This window comes from Lycium barbarum, chromosome 9 (assembly GCF_019175385.1).
Source record: "Lycium barbarum isolate Lr01 chromosome 9, ASM1917538v2, whole genome shotgun sequence".
NCBI lineage: Eukaryota > Viridiplantae > Streptophyta > Magnoliopsida > Solanales > Solanaceae > Lycium > Lycium barbarum.
The window spans coordinates 115086771-115105854 of NC_083345.1; the positions used below are offsets into that span (position 1 = coordinate 115086771).

Sequence of the window (19084 nt, forward strand, 5' to 3'; positions counted from 1 at the left end):
TTTTCGACGGAGGGAGTAATTAAGTATGCTCGAAAAATCAAATTAAAAATTTAACGAGTGTAATATTATAGTTAGGGGATGGTAGGCATATAGTGCTTTACACTTCCTGAAGTACTTTCCACACTCTAGACTAAACACACATTATTATCTTCTCTTAACTTTTTTCCAGTCCTCTCTTCATCAATTATTTCACAAGTATCTTCCTTTTTGGTCTCCTCAACCATTTTTCTTTCTCTTTTTTATGTCACACTCTTTCTATGAGAAATGATGAAATTGTTGTTAGTGGCATGGAGTCTAAGGTTGCCATTTTATCGAAGGATTCAAACGAGGGACTCAGTCCATCTGCAAGGGAATCTAAATCTTCAACCGGTATTGTGCTGAATGTGGTGGTTGACACTTCTACATGTGCTGGTGTTGCTGTAAGTGCTCTCGAGCAAGCACAGCCTCAGAAAAGGCAACCGAAGGTAAATCTAACTAACGATGGAAGTACCTTGTGCGCTGCCAAAACACGAATTACCAGACCCAATTCCTCTCGAAGAAGAACAGGTCGCAGTCACAGGGCACGTGCACCAGGAATCATTGCCAAATGCGAGAAAATGACCTTACAAGGAAACATAGGTGTCATCCCAACGAGCTCAGAGTCTCTTAAAATTCGGGAACTTACAAAGGCTGAAAGATCACAGGAATCGGGTCTCTCTAGTGCTTCAGAAGATGCCAGCGCTGAAATTGCACGCTTACAAGCTCTGAATGCAAGACTCCAACAAAATATTGATATTATTCGTGATAAGATGCTGCAAGATCAGCACACCAGTAGTGAACGCATTGATTGGCTCTTACAGACCTTTGTTCACTCTTTTTCCTCTCCTGCTTCTTCCTGAGTCGGTTTCTGTTCTCGTACCTTTCTCTACTTCTTCTTTCAGAATATGGCTTGGCTTTAAGACAATTTTGTTCTTATACATTCCATTGTTTGGCTGCTAATTTTTTCGATATTATCATTTGACTATTACTGTGTTTTGTGCATTATCATTTGCCATATTGATCCCAAATTGTCTGTGTTGTGTTGCCCAAGTGGCTCTGAGTTTATGCTACTGAACTTCTTGATTTGCTTATATTAATTCGACTTGTTTCGATGATGCCAAAAGGGGGAAGCAAAGAAAGGAAGAAGACAAACAAATGAGGGAGAAATGCTGAACAAAAAAAAATGTACTGATAATGTGGAGATCTGGTTCCAGTGGGAATTATATTTGTTTTTGCTAACATGTTGCAGGTGTCTTGAAAATGATGGTCTGCTTCACAGGGAGGACAAATAGGAAGCTGGTTCTCAGAGGGAACATCATCTATAAGTTTGTCATCATCAAAGAGGGGGAAATTGATAAGGTGCATCTTATGAGACTATGTTTTGATAATTGACAAACTGATGGGGAACCAACAAGAGACTTGGTCTGCGATCTGTTTTGAATATACCACGCGCACTCAGTGGCAAAGCTTTAAATAGCTCTAAAGCTGGACCGTACAACAGCAGTGCTACAACCCATGCCTCGGGTCAAACTTTGGTTGAGAAGTCTCCATCACATCCCACATGTTCCCCAATATATATTCAACATGTCCCAACATATTGCGCATCACTTGGAAAAACTAAAATCACTTTAAAAGTGTAGCCGTCACAATATTCCCAAGCGTTCAACTAACAGAGCTGATAACAAACTGAAGGACCAGATGCTAACTCTGAAGATATCCAAGTCTCTTAGTTTGTCTTATGTTGTGTTTCATTTTACTTAAAATTGTAAACCTACTCCTCTTGTTTGAGAAGCTGTTATTTAAAAGTCTTAATGTTATCTTGTTGGAAGTGTGTTTCGACAAGCTCTTGAGTGGTACACTAGGCTAAAGTTAGTCTAGGTGTATTAGTGGTTCTTAGTTAGAGTTAGCTAAGTGGAATTGCTTGCAGTCGGAGTATTGCAAGGGTTGAAGGACTATGTGAGTTAGTTCCTAGGTTACATAAGCATTATTGTAAGGGTGAGGGGTTATGGGAGTTACTTCCTAGCTTACAATAGAGTTGTAATCTGAAGTTGCTTGGTTAGTGGAGTTGAAATCCTACTGGGATAGGTCGTGGTTTTTAATCCCTTGAGCAAGGAGTTTTCCACGGTAAAATCCTGTGTCTTTTACATACCGCTTTGCATAAGGGAACTGGTACACAATCAGGTCCCTCTATACTGTGTTTGGTGGACGCATAGTCTATATCAAATGGGTATAGAAAATTCTGTAGTTGACCACCTTTAGAACAATCTTGTCCTCAGTAGAGAAAAGTGAGTTCCTCATTTTATGATTGTGGTTGTCCTTGTCTCTTTTTCATATGGTCAAAGACATCAGACCATAAAGAGTCTCACGAATGGTCTTATTGTCAAACTCCTTAGGGGAGTGCTCGAGGAACCACATAATTTAGTTTATAGTCTGGTAATAGAACATAACACCGGTTCTGACGGCCACCAAGTAGTCCTCCTCATCATTAGCTTGGGGAATCCAATTTTCATAGAACTCCTTAAACATGCTAGTGTTGCATATCTCACATGCGAGAACAAGGGGGAAAGCCCCATATCTCTCAATTCGCGGTACACCCTCAGACACCTCCTCGTCGATATGCCATCATGAATCTAGGCCCATCATTGGTTATCAATTGTGGCTGTTAGTGCTTGAACCAGTATTGAGCCTTTGGAAGGTTGATCCTAACGTGGCAAGGGGGATACTCATTTTCCTATGGTGCCGCATCCTCTTGTGTACAGGGAGTATCACTCATAGGCACTCAGACACTTTTCGAGCGGTTACTCGAAGTACCCTCTCTAGAGTTCCTCTTTGCTTGCTTAGGACGAGCTGGCAATGTACCTACACAAGACAAACATATGGCATACAATATAAGAAATACAAGATCAAATAGGGCCAGGATGACCCCATATTTATGTCTATAGCATGCTCACAAGTACGCTATTCAGGACTCAGAGTACCCTTTTATACACCCTTAACTCAAGGTTTTTAGCCTGTAGTAGCATCTTGGGCTAATGAATACCTTGAGGAATCAACAACATTATACAATAATATTTTACTAACTAAAAAGAGAAATAAGAAGTTAAATAAAAAGTTACAAGTGCAAGGCATGTTTGCGTCAAGTAGGCTATGTCACATGCGACGTCGTACGGGCTATGGGCCAATTGACACTCGGGGCCAACTTATTGATTTTCACATTCTTGGAACGTATTTCGCCACCCCACACTTAATCTTTGTCATACAAAGTGATAAGCCTCAAGACTTAGCACAATTTCTACAATTTCAACATTTAAAGTCGACTTGAGCATTTTAACAAACACCTTATGTGCACTAACTAGAGAGCATTGTCTCTAGCTATTGGGGAAGATAAACCACCCCAAAATTTCAACAACCAAGAATCATGCTTCTATCTACAAGCTCAACCAATACTAAAAAAACAGCGTTTAGTGACGGACGTATTCCGTCGCTAATCAGCATATATCTGTTGCTAAACATGTGTTGCGACAGATTAGCGACGGAATGTCGTCTGTTACGATTTTGCGCGTTGCTAACCTATTAGCGACGGAAAATTGAAATCCGTAGCAAACTTAGCGACAGAGTAGCGACGTATGAGATCCGCTGCACATTATAGCAAGGGATTATTTTTGTTGCTATTGTTATAAATTCCGTGACTAATTTCATATTTCATTTCGTTGTTTTAGTAAATTAGCGACGAAAACCATTGTCGCTAATCCGTCGCAAAATATTGAATTATTTGTGCCTGCATTTAGCGACAATAGAATATTTGTCCCTCTAGCAACGACCAAAATCCGTCGCAAATCTGTCACAAATATTTTTCTTCCATTTTGTTTTAAATACGCCTGTTGAAACATACTAAATACAAATTAATAAATACCCTTAAAAATAACTGACATTCACATAAAATAATATTTATAAAAAAAGTTCAAAATAGATAGTGAAATCGCAATCGTTAAGTCCAAAACACCGACAACACCAAGCTATCAACTACCAAAAGAACCCACACATCCATCAAGTATTGTTAGTGCATAAGTTTGTTCTTTCCAACAAAAAGCGGATAACATAAAAAACTAATGCATGGGTGAAGGACTACGATCACCATCAGAAACTAAAGGATCAACATCGTCAACGTTGGCAGTAGTAGGAGGAGGCACTATAGGTGTCACAACTGATGGTTTGTCGACAGGAGTATTTGGATGATGTGATGGTGAAGAAATCACTCCGCGTGCCTTCTCAATAAATAAAGGAAGCAAGCGATCAGTCAGTGTAGGAATCAATCGCATCACTAACTCCTCCATATTTTCTGTAGGTGCTGATTGAGAAGTTGAAGGTGCTGCTGATGCTGAAGCATTAAAGGCAAAATTGACGCAAAGATTCGGCCCATAATAACTTTGTGCTTGAGATCCAAGACCATATATTCTTCTCTTCCTTGTTCCCCCAGCAGCTTCGTAATATGCTTCACATTGATCAATATCAGACTGAGACTGTGATTTTTCCCGTAATATTTCTTGATATCTTTCCTGTAATAATTAGTGAAATTAAAACATCAAGAATACTAACCATTCAATTTTACCAAATAAAAAGAGAAATGAATTCCAAAGATAAGAGAGCAAATATTTATCCATTTTTCGTTGGTGTACAAGTAATACAGACTAACAGGCACAAGGTTGCATAAATGCAGCACTTGTTGCTGCTGCGAGTCAGCAGGGGAACGACGAACATCAATTAACTGCACAATTATGCTAAACACAGTCTTTATGCTCATCAGTTCATCAGTCTTAACAACATCCTAAGCCAGATTTCTATTCATTTATATCCAGGATTTCTTTCACAAGTTAAGCAAAGGATCATGCTTCATGGTTCACATGCTTCAGGTAAGAAAAAGAAGTCAAAGCTTGCAAAACAGCAAAAGGAGCATGCTAAGAAGCTGGTAGCCATCAATGAGCTCAAGAAAAAGAGAGAAGAAATGAAAATTCAATTGGCAAATAAGGAATTTTCAGAGGAAAAGGAAGAGACTTTCAGAAAATTGACTGAGAAGTATCAAAGTGAAGTTGAGTTCAGTCATTTTTCAGAACTACCAAGTACTGGAAGAAGGATTATCAACATGGATAAGTTTCATATTCCCAACCTTAGCCATATTCCCAACCAAGTACTGCTATTGTATGGTTTTTAATGGGCAGTATTAGCTATGCTCATTCCTATTGAAAACTTGCAATATCTGGCTAAGTTTGACACATATAGTAATACAAAACTACATAGCATTACAACTACTGAGAGGAACAAGAAGCACTTACATATTGAGCTGGTTTGATGACACTGGTTTGTGGTTAACAGCAAACAAATGCATGGAAGCAAACCAAGTTCATATAGTGATAGGTGTTGGGCAATGATTCATAGCATAAAATTTGTTTATTGTTGTGATTTTATTTTGACAGTGTTACTTGTACAGCTGATTGGTTTCGTTTGATATATAATAATAACCACTAAGCAACTTAGTCGTATATTTGACTGCAGAACACCAGACTATCTAACAGGATTCATAATGTATGCTTCACATCTTAATATAGGATCCTACATAGCTTTACAAACATATCACAACCATCATACCAGTCTTTATGCTAAACACAGTCTTTAGTTATCATTAACCACACCTTTACGAGACGTCGGCAAAACACTGCTGTTTACAGCAGCTAGGTAAAAGATTCTCCATTAATTCTGAAATTTTGAAATTAGTTTACCACACCTTTACGAGTCATTAGTTTAATTCTGAAATTATAAAATTTTGAACTTACATGGACAGATCGGGCACGCTCATCAACAAAAGATTCTCCATCATGATCATGTGTATGGACATGCAAATGTACCTCACCTGGTGTTGGATCTCGACCCTTTGTAACAGCCTATGCAAAAGTTACTCATTTCAGAAAATTACACCAAGAACAATAGCAGTATAACCAGCAATAGAAAAATCTAAATAATTCAAGAAAGACAACAACATAGTAATCAAGAAAATAGCAATATATATACCTAGGTAAACCAGAATCAAGAACTGCAAAAAACACCTTGAAAAACCAATTTTCAAGTAGTAAATATAAAAAATTTAAGAGTGTATGAAAAGAAATATATATACTTACAAGTCTCTTGCGATGCTCCCCAATGCAGATAGAGCCACCCGTGTGAGTCCCGGCAGCAACGTCTTTCCCTCCACAACGATTCTTTGCATTTATCTCCGACTTTTCGACACACTTAGGATCCGCCCAAAGTTGCAACCAGCGTTCCCACACATTATCAGACACATAATCCGGCTTAATCCTTTTTTGTTTAATTTTGCTAATGAAATTCCTATACTTTGTTGCTGCCTTAGTATTGCAATGTTTTTTTATTACACTCTCAGGAATCGAAGAGTCCCAATGGTATGTCTTCTGAAAACAGTTTATAAACTAATATTATTAGTATCCTAACTATAAAAGCTAATACACTTATAAAACGAATTATGATGAAAGTTATACCTTGAATTCCCCAAAATAAAAATTTCTAGTATCTTCTGAGACACCTTTCTAATTTATTCCATTGGGATCAAGTTGATTTTTGAAAGATGCGGATATGGTATTAGAGCATTCTTTAGAAGGTTCCAACCTGCATAAATTTGAAAATATTATTTCAAGGCCTACCACAAATTATATATAAAAAACAAATACAAGCATGGACTAACCCTGCAGGAGTAAGAGTAACAAGTGTAAGTGTCCGCTGCCTATGACGACTACTGGACTCTTCTTCGCTGACAGTGTTGCTCTGGTTTGATGTACCCTCATCTACTGGGCCGCTCAGATCAGGTGTAATGGGAGATAATTCAGGGATGGTTGGGTTACTACCGTGATCTGACGCTTGAACCGTTCTCGTACCTAAAGTTTGAACATGGTTAATAGAATCTGGCCCACCTATGGAACTCGTACCACCTTGTTGAGGACTACCTCGACCTTTTCCTCGAGCGATATCTACAAAAAAATGTGGACGTGAGGAAATTAAAGCAACCATCAGTAAAGAGGTTTTTATACAAGCTGTTTGCAAGTCTACAAATATGACTAATCATGATTTACAAAATCTGCAGGTTGATTTACAAAATCTGCAGCTTGTTACACAAGCAAACCTACAATTTATAGTTTCTATTATGAGAGGCAGTAATAAACAGACCTGAGGATTGAACCGGTGGCGTACGTAAAGTTTGAACTTGGTTTATAGGATCTGGCCCACCTATGGAACTCGTACCACCTTGTTGAGGACTACCTCGACCTTTGACGTGAGGAAATTAAAGCAACCATCAGTAAAGAGGTTTTTATACAAGCTGTTTGCAAGTCTACAAATATGACTAATCATGATTTACAAAATCTGCAGCTTGATTTACAAAATCTGCAGCTTGTTACACAAGCAAACCTACAATTTATAGTTTCTATTATGAGAGGCAGTAATAAACAGACCTGAGGCTTGAACCGGTGGCGTACGTAAAGTTTGAACTTGGTTTATAGGATCTGGCCCACCTATGAAACTCGTACTACCTTGTTGAGGACTAACTGTGGTGGGAATGGGAATGGTAGGCATGTTTGCACGACCAGTAGTATCACACCTTAATGAGGACTTTCCTACACGACCTCCGCTACCTCGACCTCTGCCTCGAGCCATATCTACAAAAAAAATGTGGACATGGTTAAATCCAAAGCATGACTGTCAAAACATCCAAAACCGGATGTCACAGTCATGACAGTTTAGCATGCTTTGGGTGTTTTGCAAAATTTAAACAACGAATAAGGATGTTTCAAACAGTCATGATGAAACAGTCATCCTTAAATCAGAAAGATGTGTATCTGATGAATATGTTGATGAGCTTAGAAGGAGAATTCAGTCACAGGATATTGAGAACGACAAGCTAAAGATGGAACATATTCAGATTGCGGTCATATGCAAAAGAATTAGCATCTGCTGCTGCTGTTGAACTGAAAAAAAAATTAGCTGCTGAATCATATGCAGATGGTGCCAGGATGAAAATGATGTTGATCTGGCACGTAATATGCAGCTGAATTGAGAGGCATCAGTTGCAACTGAACAGCACAAGATGCAGCAGGAAATAAGTGCAGGAAAAAAAATTGAAGTGGACAGTGCATGTCATTTGGTAAGGCAACATAAAACCAAGACTATGATACTGCTTGGTTTTACAGTTTTCACCATCTGCTTATCTACATCAGAGGACATTATTGGCATTGTAAATAGGAATATCAAATTTGAGTTGTTCCATGAGATAGCAACTGGGAAAACAAGTGCTAGGAACACAATGCCTGTTTTAGTGCTAACAAGGGCCCTCTTGTTAGTGGCAGTGGATCCCTCACTCTAGCTAGCCTTGGATTGAAGAGTGAAGTTAAGACAGTAAGGGCAAGTGAGGAAATAAGCTCCAGCAGGATCATGGTGTCTGCAACATCAGGATCACCTTCTACTACTAGTTGAAGCTCAGATAGCTTAACACTACAAACTGGAAGCTCGTGGTATGAATGCTGCAGAATTACATGGTGATCTCAGCAAACTTGTAAGATCAACACCTGAATGTGATCTTGTAGTTAATCTGGGATTACCTACTGATGCTGTCCATTATGCACATTGAGCTGGTCGCACAGGATATGAAATTGAGTGGTGTTTGCTGTGCTTTGAGCTGATAGTAGATGCATTTGGAGGATGGGGTAAGACCTCATTATTGGAAAATTATCAGGGTGTGGAATTGGCAAGTGAGGAGGGGTTTCCTGGAAGCTGGTTTTTCTTGCTATTTAATGCCTGGAGGAACTGCTGAGAAGAGTAAGCTATGTACAAGAAATCTGGAATAACTAGCAGCCTGGATTTTTTTTTTTTTTTTTTATGAAGTATGGTGGCACTGATCCTTTAAATTATGGATATGATTTGACACATACTGAGCATAAATTCAGGCTAGGCAAAGTCATTCAAATACTTTGCATCATTGATCCTATTAATATAGGAGATGATATGATTTTTAGTGCTGGTTTTTCTGTTTTTTTGCAAAAGAATGATAATGCTTCAAGGATAATTGGAAAGATCCATACAAACATACTAGAAGTCACCATCATATCTGAAAATTGTACTGAACATGATGCTACTGATCCTACTTTCATGATCAGGGGCAAAATGGGAAATATGATTTTTTGGTGGAAAACGTTTGATGTGAAGATACAGATTGATGGAACCATGCATTTACAACTATTATGGGTGGATAACTGGATTAATAATTAAACAGTACACATCAGATAATATTGTACTCTTAAAAAAAAAAAAGGGGTGGAGGGGGTGAATTTGCAGAATGGAAACAGACTGCTGGTTTCACAAACTTCACACATCACCAGGAATTGCACCAGTTACCTTGGAGATAAAGACTGCAGGGTGCTGAGGTGGAAAGGAGTAGTGTGGAGGAATGAAAAACAGCAGCAAACTTGGTGCTTAGAGCTGCTGTTTCCATACAAAGCCTTGGAACAGCAGCTAGACAAGGCTTGGCATGAAATTTCAGCACCAGCAATACACCAGAATAACACCATAAACTCATTGAAAAATGTCATAAGAGCACCAAAATATAAGTTAACTTCATTCGATCGCAAAAGAATTTACAATATAAGAAAACTACATAGAATAAACTGACTCGAAAAAGTATAAAGACTGGACAAGGAGATGCTTTTACAGTAACAAACAAAGCCTCGGTTATCGAATCTGAAATTATAAATTAGTTAACTTCATTCGATCGCAAAAGAATTTACAATATAAGAAAACTACATAGAATAAACTGACTCGAAAAAGTATAAAGACTGGACAAGGAGATGACCCACAAATCAACAAATTCTGGAAAGTTCATTCAATAAGAATAAGCAAATACAAATAGTTATCTGCTATGTTTTATTATTAACTTTCAATCATCAATATAAAAAGTAAAAGAAATAAAATAATGGAAAGATTCTTGCAGCAAAATGCATTCATTTCAGTGCTCAGCATTCATTTTAACAAAATGCAGTCATTTCAGTGCAAGAACAACACCAAATTTCAGCATGGCATCTGTGTGTTCTTTGAACCAAAGCTGCAACTCAATCACACAAAGTGTGAGAGTCGGCTTCCATCTATGAACAGCAACCACAAACAACTCAATCACACCAGATTATCCTAGGAAAACAGCAACCACAAACAACATCTATGTATAGCCTTGGGATGGGGTTACAAATGCCAGAATCAGTCATGCCTCAAGATGCAGTAGCATCAGCAGTTATGTATAGCAAAGAACACCTTTTCTCCTGGTGCAGCCAAGCATGAAGCCACAAATTGGCTCAAAATGCCACAAAGATGGCTCAGAACATAGCAACAAAATAGCAGGGCTCAAGGCAGTAGTAACCTGATTCAGTAATGTATACATGCTAACTGGAAAGCTGACTAATAGCAATTTGATACATTGATGGGAATCTAGACTGTTACAGCTTCCAAAAAGATATTAACACCACAACAAAATAATGACAACAGAATCACATGGTATGACACACATGATGAGTTAACAGTTTGCATAATTTCAGAAAATGCAGAATACATGACAACACAAGCAGTAGTTTTCTTCAAATTCAATTTTGGCCATACTTGCTCATCAGTTGTAGAAAAAAAGTAGCAGTTCTTTGTCATCAACAACTGCTATTTATCATTTTATACAAATCAATAGTCAAGTTACTGTACAGAGAGAGAGGAGATAAATAAACTTAACTGAGAAGAACTTCAATACAGGCAACAATACCTCAACAACAGCAGCTAAAATGCAGAACCTTCAATGAGTAGCACGTCAATGAATTCTGACCAGCTGTCCACTACGTATTTGTAATATAAATAACATCAGGAGGATTCTATCAAAGGTTGAAATAAAACTATAATGGCATTTATCAAACAACATAGTCGCATAGTACACTACAAGATTCAGTAAGTAATGATGAAAGTGGTAAAATAGGTTAAAGAAAACAATAAAGAAAAACTGTGGTGCAAATCAAAACACTCAACCATCCATCAGAAAATTTTTACACCCAAATCTTAAGCAAAATACAATAAAGATACAACAACACATGTTACTAAGCATTAGTCACTATTTGTTCCTTCTTCGAACTCTTCCTCATCCTCCGTAGTTTCCCCTGTTTCATACTCTTCTTCAGTTTCATACTCTTTTTCAGTTTCAAACTCTTCTTCTGTAGATTCATTTTGGATTTCATGATGCTCTGGCAATAACCTATCATCGATGGGTTCATCCATTACAATTGCATTCCCGTTTGGATCATATAAGAGTATATTTTCATCAATCGAAACATTCATATCTATCTCGTGGACTTCAACTTCTTCAACTTGGAATGGAACATTCAAATCTGGAGCTGTCACCATTACTTCCTCATCGGCTAATTCAACAACATTCCGAGGTTTGACTTTCAACACAGCGACCCAATCATCCTTATCCTTTTTCTTGCTAGGATACGACACATAACACACATGAGTTGCTTGCATCGCAAGAATAAAAGGTTCATATTTTTTATATCGGCGACGATGATTAACATCAACCAATTTGTACTGATTATGCTTTTTAACACCAACATCCATAGTTGGATCAAACCATTCACAGTTGAATAACACAGTTTGCTTTAAAGGATCTTCACGAAATTCCACTTGTATAATCTCTTTTATCCGTCCATAGTAATCACCAAAATTTGGATCCGAGATACAAACTCCACTGTTCATTGTTGATCTTGAGCTACCATGACTGTCTGTGTGAAATTTGTATCCATTAGTAAAATACACAGAATGACATGTAGCGCCTATTAGTGGTCCATGAGCAAGACTACGCAAGAATTTATTCTCAATATGGTTGCAGCGGACCTATTTGAAAAAATGTAAGACTTAGTTAAATTTTGAGAATTTAATAACATATTGTATAAAAATTAATGATTGTTGAAACTTACATATTCCTTGAACCATATAGAGAAATATGCTTCAAGGCTCTCATCTATTTGACCTTGAGATAGATTCGGGAATTCTCCTTGCAGACGTTGCACGTACATACTTCATTGCAACAAATTAAGTTCAGTAGAAAGTCATGATATATATGGAGACATTTATAATAATAATTGAGTTTAACATTCAAATGCTACCTCACAAACGGTTCAACCTCTTTACAATTTAGTAAAATGTAAGTTTGGGCAGCCTTGATTTCTTCAAGGGATAAATTCCTCTTTTTTGCTTCTCCCCATAGTCGACCGGGATGGGTGAATATTGATAAATTTCCTTCAAGATCTTCTACAGCACCACCATCATCATTACGGTCCACATCGTGATTACGTGTCATGACATGAGGTTCAAAATAATGAGAAAACAAATGTGTTGACTCCTTCATCAAGTATGCTTCACAAATGGAACCCTCAACACTAGCTTTATTCCCAATCATTCTTTTAAGAGTTCCGAGGTACCTAAATACATAAATGGATGGACCGTTATATTAGAAAAGTTATGTTTAGCATACTTGTCACAATTTGAACATAAAGTTTCAAATTTACCTTTCAAAAGGATACATCCATCGATATTGTACAGGTCCAGCAATCTTTGCTTCATATGGCAGGTGCACAGGCAGATGTTCCATTGAGTCAAAGAACCCAGGGGGAAATATACGTTCTAACTTACACAAGATTTGCGGGATGTCTGCCTCTAATCTTTCCATGTCATCCACTCGTAGAGTGGTCGAAGTAAGATCTTTAAAAAATAAGCTCAATTCTGTAAGTGCTTGCCACACATTACTGGGAAGCAGTTCACGAAAAGCAATAGGCATTAGTCGTTGCATGAACACATGGCAATCATGACTTTTCATGCCAAATAATCTTTTCACGTTTGTGTCTGGACATCTACCCAAATTCGAAACATATCCATCTGGAAACTTCAAACCCTTCACCCAATTGAACAAGATAACTCTTTCTTCCTTAGCTATTGTATATATAGCTTTTGGATATTTTCCACTAGTGTCCTTTGCCAACTGTGGTCGATCACAGTAATTTACCATATCTTGACGTGATTGTAGATTGTCTTTGGTTTTGTTATCAATATTAAGAATTGTATTAAATATATTATCAAAGAAATTTTTTTCAATATGCATGACGTCAAGATTATGTCGAATCATGTTAGAATTCCAATAAGGCAAATCCCAAAATATGCTTCGCTTTTTCCATCCACAAGACTTACATATTCTCTGATTAACTTCCTGTGCATCTAACTCTGTTACTTTCCTTATCCCCAAGTCACAAATTTGGTTCAAAATTTCCTCTCCTATTCTATAGAGTGGTGATAGTCTTTTGACAGTCTTACCTTTGAGAAAGTTTTTATGATCTCTCCTAAAAGGATGATGTTGGTCAAGGAACATTCTATGACTATCAAACCAAGATGTTTTCCTGCCATGTTGTAATCTAAAGGATTGTGTTTCCTCCATACAATAAGGACATGCTAACTTGCCCGCAGTACTCCATCCTGATAACATAGAATATGCTGGGAAGTCACTGATTGTCCACATCCAAGCTGCCCTCAGTTGAAAGTTTTGCTTTTTCGAGATGTCAAATGCTTCTACACCTGTCTCCCACAACAAAGTCAATTCCTTTATTAGAGGTTGCAGATAAACATCAATTTTATGTTTGGGATTGTTTGGCCCAGGAACAATGACAGTTAAGAACATATATGCCTCTTTCATACACATTCCTGGAGGCAAATTGTATGGGGTGACAATCACTGGCGACGAAGAGTATTTCCTCCCAGATTGACTAAACGGTTGGAAACCATCAGTACATAACCCTAACCTTACATTCCTTGGTTCAGCAGCAAAAAAAGAATGAGTTTCATTGAAGTTCTTCCAAGCCTCAGAGTCTGATGGATGACGCATTACCCCATCCTCTTGTGTATGCTCATGATGCCATCTCATGTCGGCAGCTGTAGCATGGGATGCATATAATCTTTTCAATCTAGGAATCAAAGGAAAATAATACATTTTCTTGTAAGGGACCAATTTCCTCTTACGAGAGCCGACACGACGCTTATACCTCTGGTTACCACAGAATTTACAAGATGTAAGGTGTTCATCATCACCCCAATACAACATACATCCTGAATCATAACAATCAATTTTTTCAACTGGCAAACCCAAACTACGCACTAGTTTCTTAGTCTGATAATAACTATCAAGCACTTTGTTATCTTCAGGTAAAACGTCTTTCAACAATTGTATCATTTGGTTATAACCTCTCTGTGACAAAGTATTCTCCATTTTAATATTTAACATTCTAGAGACTACTGCAAGTTGAGAGAGAGAAGAACCGGGATATAATTTTTCATCAGCAGCTTGTAGCAAATTGTAAAATCTTTGGGACTCGGGATTAGGCTCCTCCTCCATTGAAGGATTAGGCTCCTCCTCCATTGAAGGTTCATAAGGATGAGAAGAATCAACTTCAATATTGCTATAAGATTGCGAACTCGAACCCTGACCAAAGTTGGGTCCAGCTGCATCCAAGACCATTTGTCTGTATGAATTATCGAATCCCGATTCAGGTTGATAACCATCATGCAAATCATTACCAGAAGCTATCTCACCGATCACATCTTTTTCCCCTTGATACTCCCAAACAAAATAGTCCTCAACAAATCCAAAATTAAAAAGGTGATATTCAACGATTTCAACATCCATGTATTTAATGTTGTGACATTTTTTACATGGACATCTAACCTTGTTACCGCTCATGTAATTTCGTTGAGAAAGTGCAAATTGGATAAAATTATCTACACCGGTTACAAAGCTAGAGTTTATACCCCCTCGGCCATCCAACCTATTGTACATCCAATCATGCTCTAGATTATTCATGTTCCTATTAATGTTGACATAAACAAAGCAATCAAATTAATGTTCTGTCTTCATATCATTAATACAACCGAATGACCTCTAAATGGAAGAACAAGCTGAAATAACTTAGTGAAACAGAACATATCATTCACCTTTTAGTTAAAAAAAAATGACAAACTGAAATTAACAAAACTGAAACTGAAACAAAAAAAATCGAGTAAGAAACCCAGTTCACTAACACTGATTTCAAATCACAGATTATATAAAGAATGTTGAGTTCTTCAAGCTTTTTCTCGACATGCAATAAATTAAAACAAACTTTAACCACCAAATAATATTATCCTACAAGATTTAGCACAAAAAAAGGTCGAATTTTCATTTTCATCAGATTTTCGCCCAAATAGAGATTCCCAATACTTAACCTTCAACTAAATTATAAACCCAACAGTTTTCAACACACCCAACTTCGATTTTAGCCAAAAAAAAAAACACTTAAAACACTCTGTCATTTAGATAATAAGCAAGAAAACACAGATATCTTAATTTCGTTTTAGATTTAATGTCAGAAAACACAAAGAAGGAGGCAAAGAAGAAAGAAACTGCCCATAACACATACAAAAATCAAAACATACCTTTCCTTTAGATAAAAGTTGCAGTAGAAGAAGAGAAAAACACAATGTAAACCCTAGATTCACATTATTTTGATCTATGTTGTGCTCTCTCTCTCTATGTTACCAATTTCGCACAGTCTATCTCTCTATCCGTGTTGGCTACTGTGTTGGAAATGAAAGAATGCGTAACCTAGCTAGGAGATATCTTTTGTTTTTTACATTTAACGACGGAATAGCGACGGATTTTATAATCCGTCGCTAAATAATACATTGATTTCTTTTAATAGTTAATATTGCGACAAAATTTTCCGTTGCTGCAAATATATATTTTTTTCTAGAAAAATTAAAGGCCTAGCGACGGATATTTCGTTGCTGAATCCGTCGCTAATTAAAAATAAAATTTGTCGCGCCTCTTCTGTTGCTAAATCTGTAGTAAATTTAAGGCGCCAAAAATTCGCGCTAATTATTAGTAACGAAACTCATTTTTCGTTGCTAATCCGTCGCTATATAATGAGATAAAATTTTAGTTTCTTTTTTTGCGACAAAATGAGGTATCCGTAGCTAATCCGTCGTTAATTAGCGACAGAATATGGTCTGTCGCTAATATTCCGTCACTAAACGCTGATTTTTTAGTAGTGAACTAGTTTAACATCTGTTTAAAATTTTGGGTCGGGTATAGGTTGAGATTGTAAAGTGAATCGGGTATTTAAAATTGGGGTTGAGTTATTTGTTTCTAAGCTTACCATGTGTCCCTCTATCTGAATTAGAGAAAATTAGTACCAAAGTATATAATGGTAGGGTTATAACTAAACGGGTACTCAAACGAAGGGTATATTAAACTATTTTACATAGTATATGGATATATTTGACCCTTTTTCGATTAAACTATTTAAAGACAAAAATATCCTCTTATGGTAATTACTCCATGTATAACATTTTTCTTAAGTAATCCTTCCGTCCATAATAAGTGTCACCTTAGCCAAAACAATTGGTCTCATAATAAGTGTCACCTTAGGAAACCAAGACATAAATGGGCTAGTCTTTTCCAACTCTACCCTTAGACAAAAACTGACTAGTTAAAGTAACATCTAAATCATGAAGATTGGAAAAGCCACATAGTAACTTGGTATTCTTGGATTCCCGATGTCAAAAGGATTATTACTTGTGCATGCTCTAATCAAGAGGAAAAAATAAGTTATTTTTATTATATAGGGATAATTTAGTAAACTTCATATTACATTATTAGTTTCTTAATGTGTGTGTTTTTGACTGAGATAACACTTATTATGAGACGGAGAAAGTAATAGACACTACATAATATAAACTGCATTCATTTTTTATCGTACAATAATAAGTCCTTATTTATTAATGGCAGCATAAACAATCGCTACATTACTATTGTCTGCATAAAATATCCTCCATTTCTAATCCCTACCTAACTCGCTTCTAATCCAAATTATTAAAGTGATTGATTTAATCACGAAGTATTTTTTTCTACGTCAAATCACGCGATCTGTTTGCACTTAATGAACGTCTTAATCTTAATTATTTAGATCTCAATCATTAACTCCGTTTGTTATTTTAGAATTGAATCTTGATCATTCAAATCTTTACCATTAGGTGCGGCTTTTTTTATATTACAACTACTGAATGATCTGAATAGGTCTGAATGATTAAGATCTGTAACAAAGTTTTAATATCATTAAGTTGTCTTTTCAAATATTTCTATAAAGATGACAATTGACCAATTCATATCAACTACTGTCGTCGCAGCCCACGATTATCAACCATCACTACCCACAACCCACAACTCACAACCACCATCCTTAGCCACAACCATCACCACTGCCAATCACTACAATCAATTGACATCACCACTAGCCCCTATTTATGATAATCACGACCAACCACCATTACCACAACAACCTCTAATTAGTACCGACAAACACCACTATCAGTCACCACCATATATCGTCAACCAATGTCATCATCAACACTATCAGTAGTTATCACTATTATCTAACTATCAACCGCCAAGACCAACTACTACCATCAACTTTTACTACTAGTCATTACTGCTAGCTACTACATACAACACCATCATTAGCCAACATCATCCTCAATCGACACCCACAAGCACCACCGCTAGCCATCACTATCACCAACTATCATATAATTTTGTAAAAATATTTTATTCATATAATATTAAATATTTTTTGTATTTATATTTATTAATTTTAAAATTAAAACTAATTTTATACATTCAGATGTTGAGAAAACAAATCAGATTTTGAGAAAACAAAGTCTTAATTATTCAGAAATCAGATCTTAATATAACATCTTCATATTCAGATGTGTGTTCAAATTCGAATATTTAAATTCTAATACACATTTTAATATTCAAATGTGTATTCAAATTCAGACGTTTTAATCTTAATAAAAAATAACGAGGCCTTAAGTCAACCAACAAGCAATAACACATATTCTTCCAATAACATATTTGCCTGTATGAAGCATCCTTATTCACATGGTTTACCAATTAGAAATTAATTAAAATTTTAACAGTTATTTATTGGATGAACAAAAAACGCACACGTCAAGAAATGGAAGGTTATGTACGTTTAAGTAAACATCATTAGAACTAAAATAAATACTCTCTGCATTTCAAAATAAGTAGGGGTGGGCATTATACGGTATTTGAAACTTCGGTACGGTGATTTCGGTTTTCGGTTTCTGAAAATACTATATCATTACCGTACCAAATTAATTTGGTATGGTTTGGTATTTTAAAGTTCTCTTTCGGTATTTTACAGTACAGTAAATCGGTACCACAGTTTGTCCGACTTCGACTTACATATACTCATATCGTGGAGAATGATGACTTGCGCTACTAAACACATCAATTATTATGTACTAAACACCTTACACATGTAAAAATATTCAAAAGAAAGTACAAGCAATCCCCTTCGTAAATCAATTACACAAAAAAAATATTTAAATCAAGATAGAGTAGTCAAAGTTCCAATTTTTAAACAATTAGTTTTCTAATAATACTAGTTTATATATTTGTTAGTATTATAATACTAAGATATATGAATTGTATATGTAATTATATACTTCGGTATGGTATTCGGTATTTCGGTATTTTCTTTATTAATACCGACTACCGTACCGAATACCAAACTTTTTAAAAATGCATACCAAATACCGTAATACCGAAACCGCGGTATAAAAAATTTCAAAATTTCGGTATGATAATCGGTATCTACCATACTATGACCACCCCTAAAAATAAGTGTTGTTTTTATCTTTTCATTTTGGTTCAAAATAGGTGGTGTTTCACACAACCAATAAGACATTAATGACGTTCTTCCCCCTTTACCCTTATTTAAATAAAGTTTTACAGAATAAAAAAAGAACTACTCTACTAAAGAGCTACATCTTTTTCAAGGTATGTATTAATAGTAAGTTAGTATAAATTCATCTTATTGTCTTGGAATGA

General features: G+C 36.3%; 1 protein-coding gene and 1 pseudogene across 1 annotated transcript; both read right to left on the bottom strand.

The window, feature by feature from the left end:
* Positions 1 to 3976: 3976 nt before the first annotated feature.
* On the bottom strand, positions 3977 to 16006 carry LOC132609533 (uncharacterized; annotated as a pseudogene).
* Positions 10951 to 15579, bottom strand: LOC132609532 (uncharacterized). The gene is made up of 4 exons (XM_060323573.1): positions 12657 to 15579; positions 12255 to 12569; positions 12066 to 12165; positions 10951 to 11982 (listed from the first exon to the last, which is right to left on the bottom strand). The coding sequence occupies exons 1-4, from the start codon at positions 14990 to 14992 to the stop codon at positions 11197 to 11199; spliced, it is 3537 nt and encodes a 1178-aa protein (XP_060179556.1). The 5' UTR covers positions 14993 to 15579; the 3' UTR covers positions 10951 to 11196.
* Positions 16007 to 19084: the final 3078 nt, after the last annotated feature.

What these genes read in the sequence shown, in the direction of transcription:
- LOC132609532 (XM_060323573.1), bottom strand. Translation starts at nt 14,992, where the DNA reads ATGAATAATCTAGAGCATGATTGGATGTACAATAGGTTGGATGGCCGA. An exon ending in TGGATGTATCCTTTTGAAAG is followed by an intron (nt 12,570 to 12,656) that starts GTAAATTTGAAA and finishes TTATGTATTTAG; the next exon opens with GTACCTCGGAACTCTTAAAA. An exon ending in GAGGTTGAACCGTTTGTGAG is followed by an intron (nt 12,166 to 12,254) that starts GTAGCATTTGAA and finishes GTTGCAATGAAG; the next exon opens with TATGTACGTGCAACGTCTGC.